Raw genomic sequence first — 21,319 nt, forward strand, 5'->3', positions numbered from 1 at the left:
TGCTCCCACTTTTTCTCACATTTAACTTTTAACGCTCTGCAGTCTGGCTTCTGACTTGTCGATTCCAAAGTTACCAGTGATTTCTTAATAACCACAGTGGAGGTTTTCCCCAGTCCTTCTCTTCTTGGCCTCTCTGTAGCTTTTCGCACAGTTAACTTCTCTCTGGCCCTGGTGCCACTTTGCTGTTTGGACTTTTGCTTGCCTCCCTGTCTCCTGGCTCCTCTCACTTTTTCTTTTTTCTTTTGATTGGCTCTTTCTCCATCTACCTCACTGCAGGTATTCTCCAAGGCTTTGTCCTGGGCCCCCTTTCTCTCCCTCCTTTATATATTATCTTGCTCAGTGATCTCATCCACTCCCATCCATTCTAATCCATCCATCCATCCATCCAGTCCTAATCTCTGTCCTGCCCCACATCACCAACTGCCTTTTGGACATCTTTGTCCAATTGAATGTCATTAGACCTCTCAGAGTTTTTGTGTGCAAAATAACTCATTCTTTTTGCCCAGCTTTCTTCTTTCCCCACTTACTGTCACTGGTTTCACTATTCTAATCCTCCATGTTCACAACTTTAGTGGAATCCTCAGCTCTTTCCTGGCACTCACACCACTTATTCAATCTGTTACCAAGTCTTATACTTTTCTGCCTTCATATAATATCTTTTTTCTGGGTCCTTTTTTTCCCCACTCACAATCCTGGTGCAGGACCCCATTATCTAATTCCTAGAGGATTATAATAACCTTTTGTTAGATTTCCTTGCTTTAGATTTCACCCTACTCTACTCAGCTGCCAAAGTGACTTTTCTAAGCCTCATCCTGACCCTTTTCTTCCCTTCTGCCATAGACTCCTTCCCTCCCTTTCTCCTTCCCATCCCCCCTCTCCCTCATCTTTCTTTCTCTCTTTCTCCCCCTTCTTTCTATCCTTGCTTTTTCTTACTTCCTCTCCCTCTTTCCCCTTACCTTCTACCCCTTCCATCCTTCATATTATCTCCAGAACCAAATATAAAATCCAGTTTACATCCAGCTGATGGACAAAAATAGGGATAATCTATATTAGAGGGACTTTGAAAAGATGAGCACATTAATGCACTATTGGTGGAGATTTCTGGAAAGCAGTTTGAAATTATGCTAGGAAATCACTTAAAATGTCTATGTTCTTTGACCCAGGGATGCCACTGTTATCTCATATAGTTCAAAGAAAGAAGCCCATACAAGTTAGAAGGAAATACACACATGCACTCCCTGCTTTTTGTAGTGACAGAAAACTAGAAATAAATAAATATACATCCATTGGGAATGGCTGAACAAATTATGATATGTGAATGTTATCAAATGAGAAACAATGAAAATGGGCAATGAGAGAAGAAAACGTCCACCATACCTTGAAAATGTTTATAGTAGTACTTTTTGTAATAGCAAAGAATTGGAAACAAGAGTAGATGCCCATCATTTGGGGAATGCTAAAATGTTGTTACATGGATATTTTAGAACATCACTACACTCCAAGCAGCAGTTATAACAAGAGGGAAGTATATGCCTGCTGATGAGAAGCAAAGCCAGTAGAATCTGAAAAACCATATGCCCAATGGCTGTATTCTTTTAATTGTCAAGAACAGCCACAACCAAAATGAAGAGTGGGCCAAGTCCCAAGCCCAAAGAGCAGGACTGAGAATATGACCTGGGGCTTTGCCCTTGTATTTAAGTAATCCTGAAGGGCTGTGGGCCCAGGCGTGTGCCTTAGCTCTTTCTGGGTTGATTGGGTTATTTAAGGCTCTAGAAGTCTGTTTCTGGAGAGTCATTTTCTCAGCTTTATTCTTTATTTTACAAAAGACAGTTTTATTCATTTGTTTTGAACAATTTGCCTCCCTTTTCCTCATTGCATGTCTGAGGGCATATGCTCAACTGTGCACCTGTAATCCACCACCTTTCTCCCAGTTAAGGTGACATAGGGGATCAGTAAGAGTTGTTAGTTTTCAATGCTGATTTCCCCTCCATTGTTGCAATCAGTGGCATTTCTGCTCCTGATTCTGTTTGCTTCACTCTCAGTCCATACAAATTCTTCAAATGTTCTTCTAGTTCTTCATCTCACTTATCAGTTAGAGTGCAATAATAGCTCTTACATTCATATGCCACAATTTGCTCAGTCATTTCTTAGTTAATGGGCATTAATTTTCCCATCACAAAAAATATCACTCTAAACACTGTCCTCTTCTGAGGAATATGGTTGCTGGCTCAAAGGGAAGAGGCAAGTGAGTGACTCTTTGATGACTTGGTTATCTAGCCCGGATGTACTAGATCATGTGCATTAGGATGCCTCTCTTCCCCCAGCCCTTGGAATAGTTACGTTTTCAGCTCTTGTCCCCCTTCTCTCTCTAACTGGGTGTGAGATGAAACCTCTGAGGCGGTTTAATGTGCATTTCTCTTATTAGGCCCTTGGAGTATTCTTTCATATGAGTGTTCCAGTTTCTTTCCTAGTGGATTTCTACTGAACGCTTCTCACCCTTCTCAGGCATCAGCATGGATCAAGTGTTCTCATAGGGACCCTCTGACAGCAGTTGGAGCAGTTCTTTCTGTGGCCCCTCAGATCTTGTAGCACTCACATTCTGCTTTCTCTCTAGCAGTCAGATAGGAGTTCTTCCCATTTCCTCTACCTTTATGGGGCAGGCTATGATGTCTCTTCTGGTGGAGGTACCAGTCATATCTCTCTAGACCACGAGGAGTTTATGCGTGCTCATGGACCATCTCTCAGGAAAGTGAAAGGAAGCTCCTCAATGGTAAGCCACCGGTTTTATTGTAATCTTTTAGAGTAACTCGTCTAAAATGGATGACCACTGGAGTGGGAGTCGAGATCTTGCCTTGGACCCTTCCTCACTTTGCAGCCTGAGGCCAGTCATTTAATCCCTCGAAGCCCATTTCAATGATGTCTGTGGTAGCACTGAAAGAGACCACCACGACAGGCCATGTCAGTGCCCAGTGTTCAGCCTTCCAGCCACACTCTCTGTGACCTGGGTGGGAATTGTCTTGAAACTTTTCTTGTGGAAATCAGAATCTTGGGCACCTGTCAAGTGCCAGAGTTGTGGTGCAGTGAACCCTAACTGCCAAAAATGCTCCAGGAGCCCTGTGGAGTGGAGGTGTATGTTCTGGATGACCCCTTTCATCCATTGACCCTTTGCTCTTCTTCCCTTTACCACTTGCTTTCTCAGAAGAGCAGCCAGGGCTTTCTGCTGCTTCCATTCCCCCTTCCTCAGTCTTATTCAGATGTTTGTGTGTGTGTGCAGGGGTTCCCCCACCTCTCTTTCTTTCTTTTTTTACAGCATCTGACACAGTCAGCCATCATTTTCCATCCACACTCCTACAGAACTGAACCCTCTCTTGTGTCAAGTCAATACATGTAAACAAAATAATTGGTACAAAAGCCAGACCAGACAGTATATGTGCTGTCCTCTGCCCTAGGAATTCTCTACCTCTCTGCTGGGAAGGAAGAAAATAGATTTTTATTATCTTTTGTGTTATTCAGAATTCAACTTTCTTTTCATGATCTTCACAAACTTTTTAAAGGCCATTTATAGTCCCCTTCACTCCATTATTTTGCTATCCATCATTCTCTGGGTTCTGCTCATTATATCCTTGTGCAGTTCCTATCCTTTAGGGAGTTTTAACCTTTCTTAATATCCTGAGACTATTAGGCAGCCTTGTATAGCTTGTGGACCTCTGATCAGAGAGAAGCATGTTTGACAATGCATTCATTTTACATGGATTACAGAGAAAGTCAAATGCATTGGAATATAATTATTAAAACATTAAAAAAAAACTTTTACAGTTCCCAGGTTAAGAATTTCTTGATGTAAATCTTTTCCTCTCTCTGAATTCTTCACTTTTTAAAAAATTGAATCATAATTCATTATATTGATGTTACCACAGTTTTTTTCTTCCATTCTCTAATCTCTAGGTACCCATTTTGTTTCTTCCCCAAAGAGTGTTTAATAAATGTTTGTTGACTGATTGATACTATGAATATTTTAATGTATTTTTGTTTCTGCATTTGGCTGCTTTGAGATATATGCCAGCAATGGAATTGCAGGGGATGGGCAATTTAGTCCCCTTTATTACATAATATCAAGTTGAAATCCAGAATGGTTGGACCGCTCATAGGTATTTCAACTTTTTAACATTAATTCGTTTGTATAAGCACTCTCGATAGCTTCTTCCTCCAATTGAACACTATAATAACAACAACAATAATAATAGCTATCATTTATGTAGTGGTGTAAGATTTCTATTTTCATTTTACCTTTCCAGTCACTTTGGTAGATAGATGCTATTATCATCCCATTTTATGATTGAGGAAGCTGACACTGACAGATGTTAAATGTCTAAGTTCACATAACTAGTAAGTAATTAAGGCTAGATTTAACTTACCTCTTTCTGAATCCAGATCTAATATACTAGTGCCACCTAATTGATAATAATAATCCTCCTTACAAATATTCAGTTTTTTCTTTTTTTTCATTCTTTTTTTTTTAAACAGTGAAACAAATTTCCACATTGACCACATCCAAAAATGGATCTTTTTCTCCTTTTTAAATCCATCACCTTTCTGACATGAAGTGGATGATGGATTTCCTCTTCAGTCCTCTAGACTCATTCCTTATCTTTATATCCATCAGACAATTAAAGTCTTTCAAAGTTGTTGTTGCTGTTGTAATCATTGTATCCATTGTTCTTGTAATTGTTTCATTCTGTATCAGTTTCCAGTTCCCACTGAAGCTGCCCATTTTCTACTTGCTTAGGACACCATAATGTTCTTCCACTCATACACTCTAGTTTGCTTGGCCATTTCCCAGTAGCTGCATACCTCTTTAGCTTCCAGTTTGGAGCTATGATGAAGAGGGACTGTAAGCATATTGGTGCATGATCTCTTTGGCTGTGAATTTGGGAATGGGAGAGGGGGGCCTGAGGATAAGCACTGTTTAGTAACTTTTTCCAGGCAAATGTATATTTTCCAGAATGATAGGTCCAATTCACAGGCCCAGGAGCAGATGGTTTTTGTATCCACTTTTCCACAGTCCCTCCAACATGTCTCATTTTCCTTTTTTGTCATCTTTGGCAGTCGAGGAGTATGAGGTGAAGGCCCCCAAATTATTAACTTAATATATGTATCTCCAACTAGTAATGGTTTGAAAAAAATTATTTTAATATGATTGTAGATGCTCTGTATTTCTTCCTTCTTAAAAAGGAAGAAACTTACTTTATGAGAGAAGCTTACTAAAAAAGATTCATCCCTTCCCCCCAATTTTGTGCTTCTCTTCTAATTTTAACTCAACTGGTTTTTCATATCTGTTAAGCACAATGGATAGAACATTTGAAAATTAGGCAATAGGCTTTATTTTCATAAATTTGAATCAGTTCTTCACATAAATATCATATCTTTATCACAGAAACTTGCTTGTAAATTTTTTTGGTTATTTACTTATTGGTCTTCTAACTTAAACTACATTTCATTTATTTGTGCAAAATTTCTAAATTTTAATTACTCAAACTTGTCCATTTTCTTTTCTATGATCCTTTTTATTGCTTATTCCATCATGAATTCTTCCCCTATGCATAAATATGAAAAGGAATTTCTTCTTTGTTCCTCTAATTTACTTATCATATTATCTTTTTTTTTTAATTTGGGCATTTAAACCATTGATTCTCTTTCCTTTACTCTATACTCCCTATTATTGATTCCATGTACTTGCTCTTACTTTAGCCACCATCTTCCCTAGTCTGTTTAAAACATTCCTCCTTCCTTTACATTCCTCTCTTCTCCCTTCCTCTTGCTATCCCACTATTCCCAGCTCTGTCTTCTCTCTCAGTGCTGCCTGTGACCTGCCATAGAGGCCCAAACCTGTATTTTTTTTCTCCTTAATCGTCACAAAATCTTGTCATGTGATATCTCTACCCTGCATCCCCTTGTTTTCATTTCCACTATCAATCTCAGTTCAGAGGCTCCTTACTATTGGGTCAATTTCAGCAGCTTTCTGACTCTTTCCTTCTTGCCTTTTTTTTTTTTTTTTGGAGGGGAGATGGGAAGGGGAAAAGGTGAGACAATTAGAATTAAGTAATTTGCCCAGGATAAGTGTCTGAGGCTGGATTTGGACTCAGACTCTCCTGACTCTAAGGCTGGTGTTCTATCCATTGTGCCACCCTGTATCCTGATGGCAGAAATATCTTCCTAGAGCATAGCTTTTCACTCATCTGTTCAAAAATCTTCAGTGGCTTGCCATCATCTCCTGGATAAAGGGATAAATTCCTTAGTTTGACATTCAAGACCCCCAGATAAGTCTTTCTTTTTATTAAGTACTTTCTATGTGCCAGACATTGTGTGTGTCTCATCATCTGGCCCCAGCTTTCCAGTCTCATCTCCCAGTTTTCCCCCTTCATTTTTTGTTCCTGACAACTGAGACTCCTCACTGTCCTCCAAGGGTGTCCTGGTGCTTCACCGTTGCTCCCAGGTACTCTCAAGAATGAGGAACCACTGCCTTTTCTTCTCCCAGCCCTCTTTGCCTTTTACACATTGACTCACCCTTCTGGACCAACTCTCATGATATTTCCTCCATGAAGTCTTCCCTGATTCACAGCTTTGTGTTCTAGGTGAAGACTAAGCCCAGATTTCACTGAGTCATGGTTATTTGTGCACATACTTTATGCTTTATCCTCTGTTAGACTATAATCCTCTTGAGAAAAGGGTCTGTCTTAATTATTTCTATATTCTCTATAATCTCTAGCTTAATTTGTAGTACACAAAACATACTTGAGCTGTATTATATTGACAATATCAATTGTTCAGAATTTGTTGGGGGGATTAGTCATAGTTTAAGCAAAAAATGGAACCAAATTCCATAAAAATTAATTTTTTACATTAAAGATTTTATATGGCTAATTTTAAAAATTAAATTATGGGGAGAAAAGTTAAGCTTCATTATATTTGCTATTCTCTGCATATTGTAGAATTTATTGGGGTTTTTTGTTTGTTGGCTTTATTTTTTATTGAATTTCTATACATTGTATTACATATATGTGTGTATATATAGATATGTATGTATGTATATATAATATCTAGAACTCACATGTGTGTATGGAGAGAGTGAATGTGTTAGTCTTGTAGATACTGCCCCTGGTTTTTCCCACTTCACCAGAAATCCCTTCCTTCTTCTAGTCCTTCTCTGTCCAGTGAAGGCTCTGGTTTTAACCAGGAAATCCCTCTGATGGCTTTTTATTTGAAATCCAGTGGAGTCACTGGCTTAGTCGTTGGGCTTCTGCTCTATCTCTTCCTTGGGTCATTTCAGTGGTGTCCATGTGCTCTGGTAGTAGAGGGGGAAAGGTCTTAGGTTTGGCTGCAGAGAGTAGCCCAGGATTTGCATTTTTGGCTTTTGTAAGAAAGGGACCAAATTAACAAGTCTGTCTCCCCGCCAGGATGGTACGATCGGGTCCAGCGGGACGCCCATCTGCCGCCAGGCCCAGACTAAGCTCGAGGTTGCTCTGTACATGTTTCTGTGGAGTCCCGACATCGAAGCCGTGCTCGTGGCCATGTCCTGCTTTCGACACCTGTGTGAGGAAGCCGACATCAGGTGTGGTATAGATGAGATCTCGGTGCACCATTTCTTGCCTAACTATAACACCTTCATGGAGTTCGCGTCTGTCAGCAACATGATGTCAACAGGTAAATGTGGCTCCAGAGTGCTTGGTTTCGGAATTCCATCATTCCCTTTCCCCGCTGCCAAGGGGAGAACCACGCTGTCCCTAAATAAGGACTCCAGCCCTGGAGCTCAACTGCTCCATACAAAATGCATTCTTGGGCTCATTAACTGTAGGGGAGACGCCCACGTTTACAGTGCCCGTGTGGGAAATTTTGTGGGGACAGTCCTGGTCAGTAGGTGGAGTTCTGTCTGTTTCCTAAGCATGCTGGGAGTTTCTCTGAGTGTGGGTGGGGATTGCTCTGTGGTCTCTGACACCATCTAGGCAGTGGGAGAAACCCTCTGAGCTGCTGAAGGGACTGTCCCGACTGCTGCATTCAGCTGGATCTGTAGCACCTCCCCCGCCTCTGAGCATCTCTGCCAGACTGCTTTTGTAGGAGGACCTGGGGGTTCCCTCCGGCCACCGCACAGTGGTGGTCATGGTGAGAACTGACTCCCCCCTTTCTCTAGGAAGAGCAGCTCTTCAGAAAAGAGTGATGGCCCTGCTCAGGCGCATCGAACACCCCACCGCCGGAAACACCGAGGTAGGCCCTGGCTGTGAGGAGATCCTGTACCTTAGCGCTTTATCAGCCCGCTGCTCCTCCTCATCCCTCACTGTGGCAGTCTGCTCTCTGGGCCACGAGCCTGGCCCGGCTTTGTACCTGTGGGCCTGTGTTCCTTCTGCCCCTCTGCCTCCTTGAGACCCGACAGATGCCCTTCCCTCATGAATTCTCCTCATTTTCCCCAGCTGGAGTGTACCATGCTTGCACTCTCTGATGGCCTGGTACCTCTCGGAGGCATTTCTTCTCAAGTTACTTGTGTGCCTGTCTTGTCTCCCCTCCTTCACTGGAGGGTCCCTGAGCATGAGAGATGGTGGTGCTTCCTTGTGGTGCTCAGGACAGTGCTTTGTACAATTAGAATGAACATTTTTCTGAACCCCAAACCAAAGTGTATGGTTTGGCAAAAGATGTTTCTCTTATCACAACCTTGTTAGAAGTGTGCCTCTTCTTGAAATAAGGAATGAAAAAGCCTAGAGAACACTATGACTTTGCCTTTAAGAAGCACTTACTTAGTACAATGCTTAGGTGAAGCAAGGTGTGTCACTGTACTTTCACTTAACAAAGAACTTGTCCTGTTTTAGGCTTGGGAAGATACTTACGCCAAATGGGAGCAAGCTACAAAATCAATCCTCAATTATCCGAAAGCCAAAATTGAAGATGGCCAGGTGAGATTATAAAGTGATTCATCTCATCCATCCCTGCCTGTCATTGACACTTTACCACCTGGTATTTGGGGACCATCTCATTACTATCAACTTCTGGCTTGAGAATTGACCAGTCTGTTAGTCACTCGTTGGGTCAAGGATTCTTAACCTATAGTCCATAAACATTTTTCTTAAAATATTTTCCTTTTGTGCCTTGAACAACATTCTCAGAATAGAGAAAAGCTGCGTGGGCTTCTTTAGCAGGGGTCCCCAGAGGGTCCACAAAACAGTAAAGGCATCGCCCCTTCCCCGCTGATTTACTTCATTGTATCCCTGCTCATTAGGACTTCCCCAGAAGGATCATCAGGGACATATGAAAATTAATTAAACTCCAAATAGTCCTTTTGGTTACGTGTTAGAAGTTCCAGTAATTTGGTTTGACATTTATATTTTTTCCCCTACCTCGGTCTTATAGAGAGATGATAAAACACGCATCTTTCCACAGCAGAGAAGGGGTCTCTGCTGTCACATTGCCACTGCGTGTTGGGTTGTGCTTGGCCGGTTTTCTTAGCGACTAGTGTTTTTTACCTGGATATGGTAGATGACTGTTTTAAGCCTTATTAAAACTTGGTCAAAATGTCATTTATTCTGCAGTAGGTATTTTCTCAAGAGTATAGATAGGAGTTGACATACTTGGGCATGTTCTCTGAATCCTGCAGGTCTTCATGAGGTTTTAAATATTACTGGAGCCTCAGAAAAGATGGCTGTTCTCCAATCATTGTTTCCATTTTGTGCCTAATTGGGACCATTGGGGAAAAAATTGTGCTTTATGGCAAAGAAAAGTGGCATTACCAGGCGTCTGATTGGGCCTGGGCCTTCTTCAGCCAGAAAGAACTTTGTAAAGTAGGTGAAATTTCCTGGGTAACGAGTAAGCAGGAGTGTGTCAGAAGCCATTCTTTGCACCTTGTGTGTAGGTTGCTGAGAGTCTTCACAAGACCATAGTGAAGAGAAGAATGTCTCACGTGAGCGGAGGGGGCTCCATAGACTTGTGCGACACTGACTCGCTGCAGGAGTGGATCAACATGACTGGGTTTCTCTGTGCCCTCGGTGGTGTGTGCCTACAGCAGCGGAGCAATGCTGGCTTTGCCACCTACAGCCCTCCCATGGGCCCTATCAGTGAACGCAAGGGCTCTCTCATTTCCATGGTGTCCAGCGATGGAAACGCGGAGACGCCCGTCAGCAAGTTCATGGATCGGCTGCTCTCCTTGATGGTGTGTAACCACGAAAAAGTGGGGCTGCAGATACGGAGCAATGTCAAGGACTTGTTGGGTCTTGAATTGAGTCCTGCCCTTTATCCAATGCTGTTTAACAAATTAAAAAATACCATCAGCAAGTTCTTTGATCCTCAAGGACAGGTAAACTTTCTTGCTTCCTCTCTTCTTCCCATTCTTTGAAGAATGCCTTTGATTGAGAGTAGTCCATTTTGTCCTTCTGCTAGCTAGATAGTACTGTAGATAGAGCACCGGGCCCAGCGTCAGGAAGGGCTGAGTTCAGGTCCAGCCTTGGGCACTTCCTGCTTGTGTCACTCTGAGCAAACCACACAATCTCGTTCTTTTTTACTTTCCATGGTTGTATAATGGGGGGAAATAAAGGCACCTACTTTACAAGGCTGCTATGACGCTCTAATAAGATGATATTTTAAAATTACTTAGCAGAATGCCTGTAGATAATTGATAAATGCTCATTTCCCTCCTTCCTTCCTTTCACACCTAGATTTTATTAATGGGAACTTGTTTATGAACATTGTGAACAGGCACAGAATTATCTTATATAAAAACCTAAATAATCTCCTCGAGGAAGAAGTGCAGAAAGGAGCCTCTTAACTGTAGGACAAAAGCTGCTCTTCTGGAGCTTTTCATCCGTGTATATAGTTTTAGGAACGAAGGGTCCCTGGGCTGCTGTCGTTCACCTCAGTGATCTTAAAGGGGAGAAGGTTACGGGTTGGTGATGCTGGTCTGTGTGATTGTTGTTTGCACAGGTTTTATTGACTGACACCAACACCCAGTTTGTGGAGCAGACCATAGCCATAATGAAGAACTTGCTTGATAATCATGCTGAGGGTAGTTCTGAACACATGGGACAAGCTAGCATTGAAACCATGATGTTAAATCTGGTCAGGTGAGTAATCAATCATCCATCACCCCCAAAGCCATCCCAAATGGCATCATTAACATATAGTGGTGAGAAGGAATCCCCTATGTGCCCTGTTAAGGTAACCATAGAACACAAATTTCTAAGCTCTCCAGTAGAATTATCTTTGCATTAAAGCCTTTAGAATAGATTCTTGCCAAGAGTTTGTATGTGTTAACAATGACTATTTTTAATGTTCCAATATCTGTACAGATATGTTAGAGTGTTTGGGAATTTGGTGCAGGCAATTCAGATCAAAACGAAACTGTGCCAGCTGGTTCAAGTAATGATGGAGAGGAGAGATGACCTTTCATTTTGCCAAGAGATGAAATTTAGGTGAGTAAACTAACCAATAGGCCCATCTCCCAATGGAAATACGTGGAGAGAAATCAGTACCATCTTTAAGACTATCCTGAAAAGTAGTGTGCCTGGTCCTCTTGCCCATTTGCTTATGCCCTTCTGATTTCAAAAAATTCAGAATTCAGAACACTTAAACTCTCTTCACTTCCTGAACTTCAGAATTGTCAATTAAATAGTCACAACTTAGATACATAGACATTTTTCTCTTTCTCCCTCTCTTCCTTTGTCTTTTTCTCCTTAATATTCAGATCCTTTGATTAAGACTTTCTCCGGGGCAGCTAGATGGCTCAGTGAATAGAGCACCAGTCCTGAAGTCAGGAGAATCCAAATTTAAATCTGACGTCAGACACTTAACATTTCCTGGCTGTGTGACTCTGAGCAAGTCACTTAACCTCAATTGCCTCAGCCAAAAAAAAAAAAAAAAAAAGACTTTCTCTATCTCCTTCCTTTTTTTTCTTTCTTTTTTTTTTTTTAATAACTTTTTATTGATAGAACTCATGCCAGGGTAATTTTTTACAACATTATCCCTTGCACTCACTTCTGGTCCGATTTTTCCCTTCTCTCCCTCCACCCCCTCCCCCAGATGGCATGTTGAATAGGTTACAGTATATCCTGGATACAATATACATGTGCAGAACCGAACAGTTCTCTTGTTGCACAGGGAGAATTGAATTCAGAAGGTAGAAATAACCCGGGAAGAAAAAACAAAAATGCAAGCAGTTTATATTCATCTCCCAGTGTTCTTTCTTTGGGTGTAGCTGCTTCTGCCCATCTTTGATCAATTGAAACTGAATTGGCTCTCTTTATCAAAGAGATCCACTTCCATCACAATACATCCTCAAACGGTATCATTGTTGAGGTATTCTATCTCCTTTCTGATAGTGGTGGTGGAGTTTCTCTTTTCCCCTAATTAATAGTATTTTATTTTTTCCAATTCCACATAAAGATTTTTTTGTAAGATTTAGAATTCCAAATTTTTCTCCTTCCTTCTGAAGCCAGAATTTCTTTCTGAAATTGTCATGAAATTCCTTTTGGAGGAAGTTTTTTGTTAAATAATCTCTGCTATAAAAAGTGAAGAATTGTACATAGATTTTCTTTTCTTTTTTAAAAACATGGTTGCTTTCTTTCTTTCTTTTTTTTTTTATTATAGGAATAAAATGGTAGAATATCTGACAGATTGGGTCATGGGAACATCTAACCAAGCTGCAGATGACGATGTGAAATGTCTAACTAGGTAAAGATGTATGAAAACTTTTTTGTAATGTTTCATACATTCCAATTCTGTAACCACTGCATCCGTTATTAGGTTTGTTTGGAATATTATGCTTTTACATTTGGGCTTTTTAGAGGTCAATATCTCCTTCCCTTTGTTCCCAAGATTTGTTTAATACTTAAGTAACTTAAGAGGATTTTAATTTGCATGTTGGGAAAGCTGGCTATGTGTCTCTCAGCTTAGGAAATGAAAATTCGATCTCTGCAAGAATTTTAAAATCTATTTATTTTGTAATTGGTCATTTCACCAGAAAATGTAATTTTAAATTTAGTGCTTGTATTATAAAATGGTGGGCAGAGAATTCATCATCCTTATCTTGCTATCATATCCTATAGAAGAAATTATTTACTTTGTTTTGTTTGATTTAAAACCCTTTTTCTTCTCTCATCTGAAAAATGTTTTTGGAAACTAGGTACCTAACACACATAATAATTTGAAAAAATTTTCTTCAAAAATTCAGAATCATAACTTACTTGAAATATTAGATTTCAAAACTTTATTGGGCCCCAGTGCTGTCTACTTGTTTGCATGCAATTTGATTTAAGGAAGTGGTCACTCAAGTGATTCAGTTTCTAAAAATGTTCTTTCTATTTAAAATACATCTTTTTCTCTTCTGCTTTGGGCATTACAAACTAAATTCATGGTCACTCCATAGTAATACATTAATGAGTAATTTGTTCAGTGGAATAGATGTTTAGAATTTCTTCTATTCTGAAGGCATTTGATTTTTGGACATATATCTGCCTAAAGACTTTTTTTTTTTTCTCTACCTCTTTCTCCCCAGAGATTTGGACCAGGCAAGCATGGAAGCAGTGGTGTCATTGCTCGCTGGGCTCCCTCTGCAGCCTGAGGAAGGCGATGGGGTGGAATTGATGGAAGCCAAATCCCAACTGTTCCTTAAGTAAATTTTAGTCTTTCTATTTTATTTATTAAGCTGGGCAGTTGAGATTAAGTGATTTGTCCAGAGTCACACAGCTAAGAAGTGTTAAGTGTCTGAGGCAGATTTGAACTCAGGTCCTCCTGACTTCAGGATCCACTGCATCACCTCGCTGTCCAATTTTAGTCTTTTTAAACCTAAAGCCTAGAGCTAGAAAGAATCATTCTTTCCCCTAGATCCAGAGCAACAAAACAAGCATGATAAGATGGCAGCCAGCTGAATTAAGTGACATCACATGAAATAGTTTGGCTGTTTTGTAGTTAATTACATGTTGCTGTCTCTTGAAACTTTCTGTGATTATGAGTAAAATTTTGCTGTAGAATTAGGAATCATCTGACTGCTTCCTTGAATCTGTTCTCATCAGGGAATTCTTGATTATGCATAGAGTCAGTCACAGTTGGCTTATGTATCGTTGTGGAGGGCCCCCTTCGGAATCGAGGCCTACATTTAATGGCTCCTGGTTCTTTTGCCTGTTACCCCACCTTCTTGTGGTACCCCCGGCTCACCTCCTTTCTCAGTTGTGTGTTTTCAGTTAGAGCCCTTATGTGGTTTCTTGGGCACAGGCCAATAAATCAGTAACCTCTGACTTCTTTGGGGGAAACTCAGGTGTAGCTTGAAGTCTGGCTATAGTTAGTAGAGAATCTCAGAAAGTTTCTTGAGAGAGTCAAAGAATTTAATTGATTTACCCACAGATCTGTAGCTAATGAGAGTGTTTTGTGGACCTGAGCAGATTTGAACTTTAGTCTTTATGGCCATTCAAATACTGTCGTCTTTCCATTCACTTTTCCCATCTCAAAAACTGATAATTGTTGGGTATTATTTAGAGCTTGTGTGATATGTTCACTATGGGTCTCTTAGATTTCCATTTTGGGGGGAGATTGTGATGTTGAGATTCATCATTTCACAAAATCATTGGGAGAACATTTTTGTCTAAAATGTGCTTTTATGTGTTTGAGTGAGGGAGTTTGAAAATATTATACAATTTCCCAATTATATAATTGTCTAGCATATTACTCTTTTTCCTGTTCCATTCTGAGCTTGGCTCATTATCTTTCTTATATACATGTCCCAAAATCATAACTTAGTTGACTACTGGCCCAGCTCCATGCCCTAGTCTGGGCAGTAGATGTGTTTTTATCCATTTTGTTTTTCCTCTGTGAATTGTTAGAGTGATCTCATGAATAATTGAGGGTTTTGTTGATGAGGTGCTATTGTGTTCTTGCATTTGAGGCAGTCACAATATCTGCAAATAAGGATGTTTTGTTGCAGCAACTAAAAAAATAAAGAGTTTCAGCAACTACACCCATTTTTGACTTCTTTTAGAAAAATGCTTGATGCATTAAAATGAACAGTACCTTTTTAGATGGGTGAATGGCTCCACATGTAATCATTTTACTTCTAAAATGTACTATTTTAATTAGAAGATAAAATACATTCAGTTTGTTCATTATCTCAGAACAAAATTATACTCAGTGTAACAATTTTAGATGAGTAATCAATCAGCCAATTAGCAGACAATTGAGGGCTTCATATGTGCTAAGTGTTTTAGTATGCTAAGAAAGAAAAAATCGAATCCTTGCTCTCAGGAAAATTACATTCTCCCAGGAGATCTAATGGGAACATCTAAATGGGCCCACACCTGCGGTTTCCAGAGCAGGTAGGAGGGGAAGTCACTGGCAGGCGGAGCGGCCATTCCCTCACCGTTAGGCACTGTGCTTCCTTTGGGGTGACATGCAGCTGATTGTGTCCATCCGTTGTAACATTATCCAGTTGGATTTTCTGTCTAAGGGCCGGCCCGCTCTTTTTCAGGTATTTCACCCTCTTTATGAACCTTCTTAACGACTGCAGTGAGGTCGAAGAAGAAAATGTCCAGATTGGGGGCAGGAAGCGCGGCATGTCGCGAAGGCTGGCGTCCCTGAGGCACTGCACCGTGCTGGCAATGTCCAACCTGCTCAATGCGAATGTAGACAGCGGCCTGATGCACTCTATAGGTAAGGCAGCTGGAGGCAAAGATGGGCGATGGAGACGAGGAGAAGGGAGGTTACTGAACCTGCTTTAGTTAAGTTTGTGCTGCTTTTACTGTGCTAGGATTGGGTTACCACAAAGATCTTCAAACAAGAGCCACCTTCATGGAAGTCCTCACAAAAATCCTTCAGCAAGGCACCGAGTTTGACACGCTCGCAGAAACCGTGTTAGCCGATCGATTTGAGAGACTCGTTGAGTTGGTCACAATGATGGGTGATCAAGGAGAGCTCCCCATAGCCATGGCTCTGGCCAACGTGGTGCCTTGTTCTCAGTGGGTAAGTTCACTGGTAAGCTTAAAAGAATTTCCAGATTGGGACGGAGCCCTGAGATTATCTAGCCTGATCCTCAGGGGAAATTGAGGTCAGAAGTTAATCAAATCATCCAGTTTATATAGGTAGAAAGCGATAGAGCTGAGACAAAACACTAAGTCTTTGTCTCCCAGCACAATGTGGCTTCCATTTTTGCTTTTCAGCCTGCTTCTGCCTAATCGGCTGGTTTATATTTAGAGTCATAAAGAGTTTTCTTAAAAAAAATTTAAACCAGAGCATATGTAATTAAGGATTTGCTACTTGCACTTTAATTTCAAAGAAAGCCTCTTTGAGGTCACCTTCAGAAGCATACTTCAGTGACCTGTGATTGCAGTGGGGTAGATGTTCCCTTTGCTACCACAGATTTCTCCTTCTCTGTGAAATAGCAGGTTTTTGAGTTACCGTGACCAGAAAATATATCACTTTGCTACCTGTTGTATTATGCACTTCCCTCAGTATTCTGAGGCAGACGGCTTTTGCTTCATTGTCAGTCCCATAGAAATCTGCCCCACAGGCAGAGCCAACCAGAGCTTACCCAAGAGGTCACCACTTCCATGCTGGCAGAACGCAGGTGTCAGAACAGGATTTCAAGTTGCATCTGGCAGCCCTGTCACTGAATCCTCATAATTTTAGTGCAATCACTGAGTTGTTTCTCAGATGAAAGTGTCATATTTTTATACTTGGCCTGCTCAAGTTCCAATCCCATCATGCCTTTCTTCCTGGCAATCTTTAGGAAAGAGAACACTTCTTGCCTAGGGCAGATGATTCAGTTTTACTTAGTTTAGAAGATGGAGAAGACATCAAGAATTGCAGTCCTTTTGAGCCCTGAGATTAATTTATGATTGGCTGTTTTGAAACCTAATTTAACTACTTTAAAGGATTTCTTTCATTATATATCTGAAGTCAACAGAACTCCTATATAATAAAAAAAGATGCTGAATCTAATGTCCTAAGAAACCTAGATTTTCTTTACTGTAGGAAATTGTTTTTCAGTGTTATGTTGAATTTCATTGTTCGTAATAACTAGGCTGTTGCCTTTATTTTTATTTTTTATTTTTTGCTGAGGCATTTGGGGCTAAGTGACCTGCCCAGGGTCACACAGCTAGCAAGTGTTAAGTGTCTGAGGCTGGATTTGGACTCAGGTCTACCTAACTTAAGGGCTGGTGCTGTATCCACTGTGCCACCTACTGCCTTTATTTTAAAGAAGAAATTTCTTTTAACTGGGGTAGGGAAAATTTATGAGCTGTTTATAAGGCATGATCCTATAAAATATACAAGTTTTGTTATACCATAAATTGTTGCTCAATCTTACTGGATGCCTGCCTAAAGTTTCCTTTCTATTTAGATTTGTGGGGGTTTGGGGAGAGGAGAGGGAGACAATAGTGGAAAAGAATTTCAAAATCTTAACCAACCAAAAAAAAAAAATCTTAACCAAATAAAATGCCTTCTGTTCACAGGTGAATTGTTTGACAAATTATACTTGATTCCATATGATAAGATAGAATTAGCATGTTATGGCCTGATCAGCTAGTCAGCTGTGGTAACACAGCGTACATGATAAAGTACTGCAAGACCTCAGACCTTGCTCAGGAAAACTTGTTCTTTTCCTGCTTCTGTCCCTTCCTCAGAATCTGACTTTTAAAATTGGGTCTCTCCCGAGAACAGAGCAAAGTCAGACCTGCTGGGTTCTGGGGCTTCCCCTCCCACTGCCCCTTACTACTTCTCGTCTTCATAAGTCACTTTACCCGATCGTTTTGAGCGAGCCCAAGTGTGCGCTGCTCTGCTGATGGGGGCGTGTCTGGGTTGCCCAGTGCTGCTTTGTGCTCCCTCCCTTCCCCGCATACTGGGGGGTTCCCACTCGGTCTCGTGACGATGTCTGTTGGCCAGTGGAGCAGCGGGCCCCTCTCACTGCCCAGCCCTTTTCCTGGTCCCGTCACACTCCCAGGGCAGCGCAGCCTTTTCAGATTTATGCTCACTCCTTTGTCTTTTCAGGAATCTTGTATCATTTTGGCATATGCATGGGAGGCAGCTTGTTCCATAGGAACTAACTGTGTTTTTCCTCTATCAAGTGCTTAAGATTTTTAAGTGAATTTCTTTCATTTTTATATCTGTCTGTGTATAAACAGCACCCCTCCTCCTAACAAGGAAAGCCAGTTAAGGAGAACCCACAGATCGGGTGAATACGGAATCACCCCATGTATGCAACAGTACATACCCATGGGCTCTCCTCTCTGTACCAGAAACAGGGAATTCCGCCTCCTCTCTTCTCTAGGGCCAAGATTTACCATTAAGGTGACTGAGCTGGCAGCTCTGCCCTGGAGGCTTTTTGTTTATATCATAGGTATTGGATATATTGCTTAGTAAACACTTAGGAAGCACCTACTGTTCTAGCCACTACACTAAATGATGGAAACACTAATAAGAAAAACAAACACAGTCCCTGCTTTCAAGGAGCATATGTCTAATGTGGAAGGTGACACTCTAAGGAAGGCTGTGGGAGCAGGAGACTGAGAGGGAAAGGGCCAGGAGGAGTCTGGTGCTCCCCCAGCCCTGCACCCTGGGCGGGGCTTCCCAGGCTGCTAATCTGGCCCTGACTGCCCAATTCATCTCCAGGTTATCACCTTGGCTTCCTCTCTTCCTTCAGTAAAACCAAATGAAGGCATTTTCATAGCTAACAAAGCCACGTTGCTTTTCATTCCTATAGAAGAGGGTTTGTTTTGTCCTCTTTTCCTGCCTTTAAGGAGCACTCGGCATTTCCAGCCAATTCTCTTCGGGTTTTGTGCACATCGTAGATGGTAAGGTGCTTGTCTTCTGTGGACTCACCTTTTTTTCCTGGATAGTAATCGTGGCTTGATTCTTTTTGCTTTTATTTATTTATCTATTTACCCACCTATCTATCTATCCATCGGTCTATTTATTCATGCATTAATTTATCTTTTTATGTATATGCAAAGATAGTTTTCAACATTCACCCTTGCAAAACCTTGTGTTCCAAATTTTTTTCTCCCTTTTTTCCCTCCACCCTCTTCCTTAGTAATCCAATATATGTTAAACGTGTGTAATTCTTCTATACCTATTTCCATATTTATCATGATACACAAGAAAAATCAGCTCAAAAAGGAAAAAAAATGAGAAAGAAAACAAAACACAAGCAAACAACATCAAAAAACGTGAAAACATTATGCTGTGGTCCACACTCAGTCCCCACAGTCCTCCTCTGGGGGCAGAAGGCTCTCTCCATCACCAGACCATTGGAACTGGCCCGTATCACCTCGCTGTTGAAAGGAATGGCCTGATCTGTTACAAGTTTTTGCCGCCATGATCTTTTTTGGACACTTGGAGATTCAGCCCCTCGGTGTTCGCGTTGAGTTTGTTGGGCCTCTGGCCTTCCTTGTGTCTGAAGTAGCCACTTTTCCTGCCATTGGGTAGTGAGGGAATACCACAAGAGTGAAGCGTCACTGCCATGGAGGAGAGACGAGTTTGTGTAGAACTCCTCCAGCTGCTCTCCATTCAGCACGCCCAGGGAGGCAGGGCGGCCTGAGAGAAAGCCCTGCTCGGTCAGGGAGAAGGCCTGGCTCCAGATCCCGCCTTTGCCCAGTCTCTTTGCACTCTTGGCCTTGGGTTTCCTCATTGGGTAGAGTGAGGGGAATGGGGGAAGAGTACTTGAGACCCCTTCTGCCACACCGTGTTTGATCCTCATGAGCCCCCAGAGGATGATTTGGGGAAACTTCTTTGCTCTCTGTTTTGGGGCCATCACTGCTTGTGATCTTCCACCCTCATACCTGTTGCCACCAGGTGGATGAAGGGATTTATTATTTTAAAACAGATTTTTATTGATAGTTGCTGTTTTTTTGCAACTCTTAGATTTCATCCCATATTTCCCTCCTCATTCTAAAGAACTATCTCTTATAATAAGAATTTTTTTTAAAAGGAGGCATACATTTAGGGGAGAAAAGGGAAAAGGGGGAAAATTGGAACACAGGATTTTGCAAGGGCTTATGTTGAAGATTGTCCACGCATATGTTTTGAAAAATAAAAAGCTTTAAAAAAAAAAAAGAGAGAGGCATACAAAGGGAAAAAAAATCAGTAATAAAATATATGAACACATCAAAAAAAAAAAAAAAACTGCCCCATGCGGTGTTCCACACCAGTGGATCCCTATCACTACAAAGAAGCCTCTTTGTATCTCCCCTTACCCTCTTCTCTAGATCCACACTTGCTCCTTACCTTTGCACAATATTCATTTTCACTTGCTTTGTAGTTTGTAGTCATTGCCAACATCTTTTTCCTGCCTTTGCTTCCTTCACTTGACATCACTTCATAAAAGTTTTGTGCTTCTCAATAGTGATCATGCTCCTTGCTTCTTCTAGATCATCTTACAGGACCGTTGGGCCGCCTCGTTTATTTAGCTCTTCCCTCTCATGGAATGTCTACTTGTAATGTTCTGGTTGGCTTTGTGGAGGTCTTGGGACCAGCCTTGCTTTCAGTAGAGTAATCACCACGAGAATAGCCAGGGATAAAGTCCAAAAGTCTTTATTGTCTCCTTCACAGTCTGTCTCCTTGCCTGGGGCCCTGGCTAGCTTAATAATTTGTGTTTTTTTTTTTTTTTTTTGAGAGCTGATTGTTCGTGTCCTTTGAACAGTTTTCTATTGGGTAATGGCTTTTGGTCTTACATATGCATATCTTGCCTATCAAACAAGTCCTTATCGGTTATATTTGATATTTTTCTCAGCTCAATCACTTATCCTGTATTTTAATGTTGTTTGATAAAGTTTGAATTTCATGGAATAAAGATTTATCTTTTTAAATTTTTTTGTCATTGGTGCTACCTCATGTTTGATTAGAATTCATTTTCTACCCTCGATCAGTTTATATTCTAAACCGATGTTGCTTTTCTTATCTGCCGTGATCCACCTCATTTTCAATCCATGCCCTCTTTCTGATTTCCTCAGAAATAAGTATTGCTTTATGTCGCTCATGCTTTTGTCTCTCTTCCACCATAGCTCTTAGCTCCCACTTGTATGAAGTCCGCCCTTCCTTCTTGTCTGCCTCCCACCCCACCCACCTTCATTGCCATCTTTGTGCTGGATAGAGCACACACCCACTGGGCTTTAGCCCGACTTTAGCTCAGAGCTCTCTCGTTCCAGTGATGGGGCAGGCGCAGCCTCTCCTCAGGAGCAGAGATTACAGGCCCCCTCCCCCACCCGTCTCCCCATTGCTTCTGAATGAATTCTGTGGTTTTCAGCTGCCCCTCCGCCCATAATTAACAATCACCTAGTATACATTTATTAACCACCTACTGTGTTCC

At 41.2% G+C, this 21,319-nt stretch overlaps 1 protein-coding gene across 1 annotated transcript in view; it reads left to right on the plus strand.

Annotated features, from left to right (window-relative positions):
* NF1 (neurofibromin 1) overlaps positions 1 to 21,319 on the plus strand; it is a 236,938-nt gene that overhangs the window by 107,740 nt on the left and 107,879 nt on the right. The window contains exons 17-27 of the mRNA XM_051992369.1: positions 2,615 to 2,770; positions 7,455 to 7,701; positions 8,186 to 8,259; positions 8,856 to 8,939; positions 9,893 to 10,333; positions 10,957 to 11,096; positions 11,322 to 11,444; positions 12,619 to 12,702; positions 13,526 to 13,642; positions 15,488 to 15,669; positions 15,767 to 15,978. Of these exons, the coding sequence (XP_051848329.1) occupies positions 2,615 to 2,770; positions 7,455 to 7,701; positions 8,186 to 8,259; positions 8,856 to 8,939; positions 9,893 to 10,333; positions 10,957 to 11,096; positions 11,322 to 11,444; positions 12,619 to 12,702; positions 13,526 to 13,642; positions 15,488 to 15,669; positions 15,767 to 15,978 (1,860 nt within the window). The remainder of the gene's footprint in view (positions 1 to 2,614; positions 2,771 to 7,454; positions 7,702 to 8,185; positions 8,260 to 8,855; positions 8,940 to 9,892; positions 10,334 to 10,956; positions 11,097 to 11,321; positions 11,445 to 12,618; positions 12,703 to 13,525; positions 13,643 to 15,487; positions 15,670 to 15,766; positions 15,979 to 21,319) is intronic.

This window comes from Antechinus flavipes, chromosome 4 (assembly GCF_016432865.1).
Source record: "Antechinus flavipes isolate AdamAnt ecotype Samford, QLD, Australia chromosome 4, AdamAnt_v2, whole genome shotgun sequence".
Classification (NCBI taxonomy): domain Eukaryota; kingdom Metazoa; phylum Chordata; class Mammalia; order Dasyuromorphia; family Dasyuridae; genus Antechinus; species Antechinus flavipes.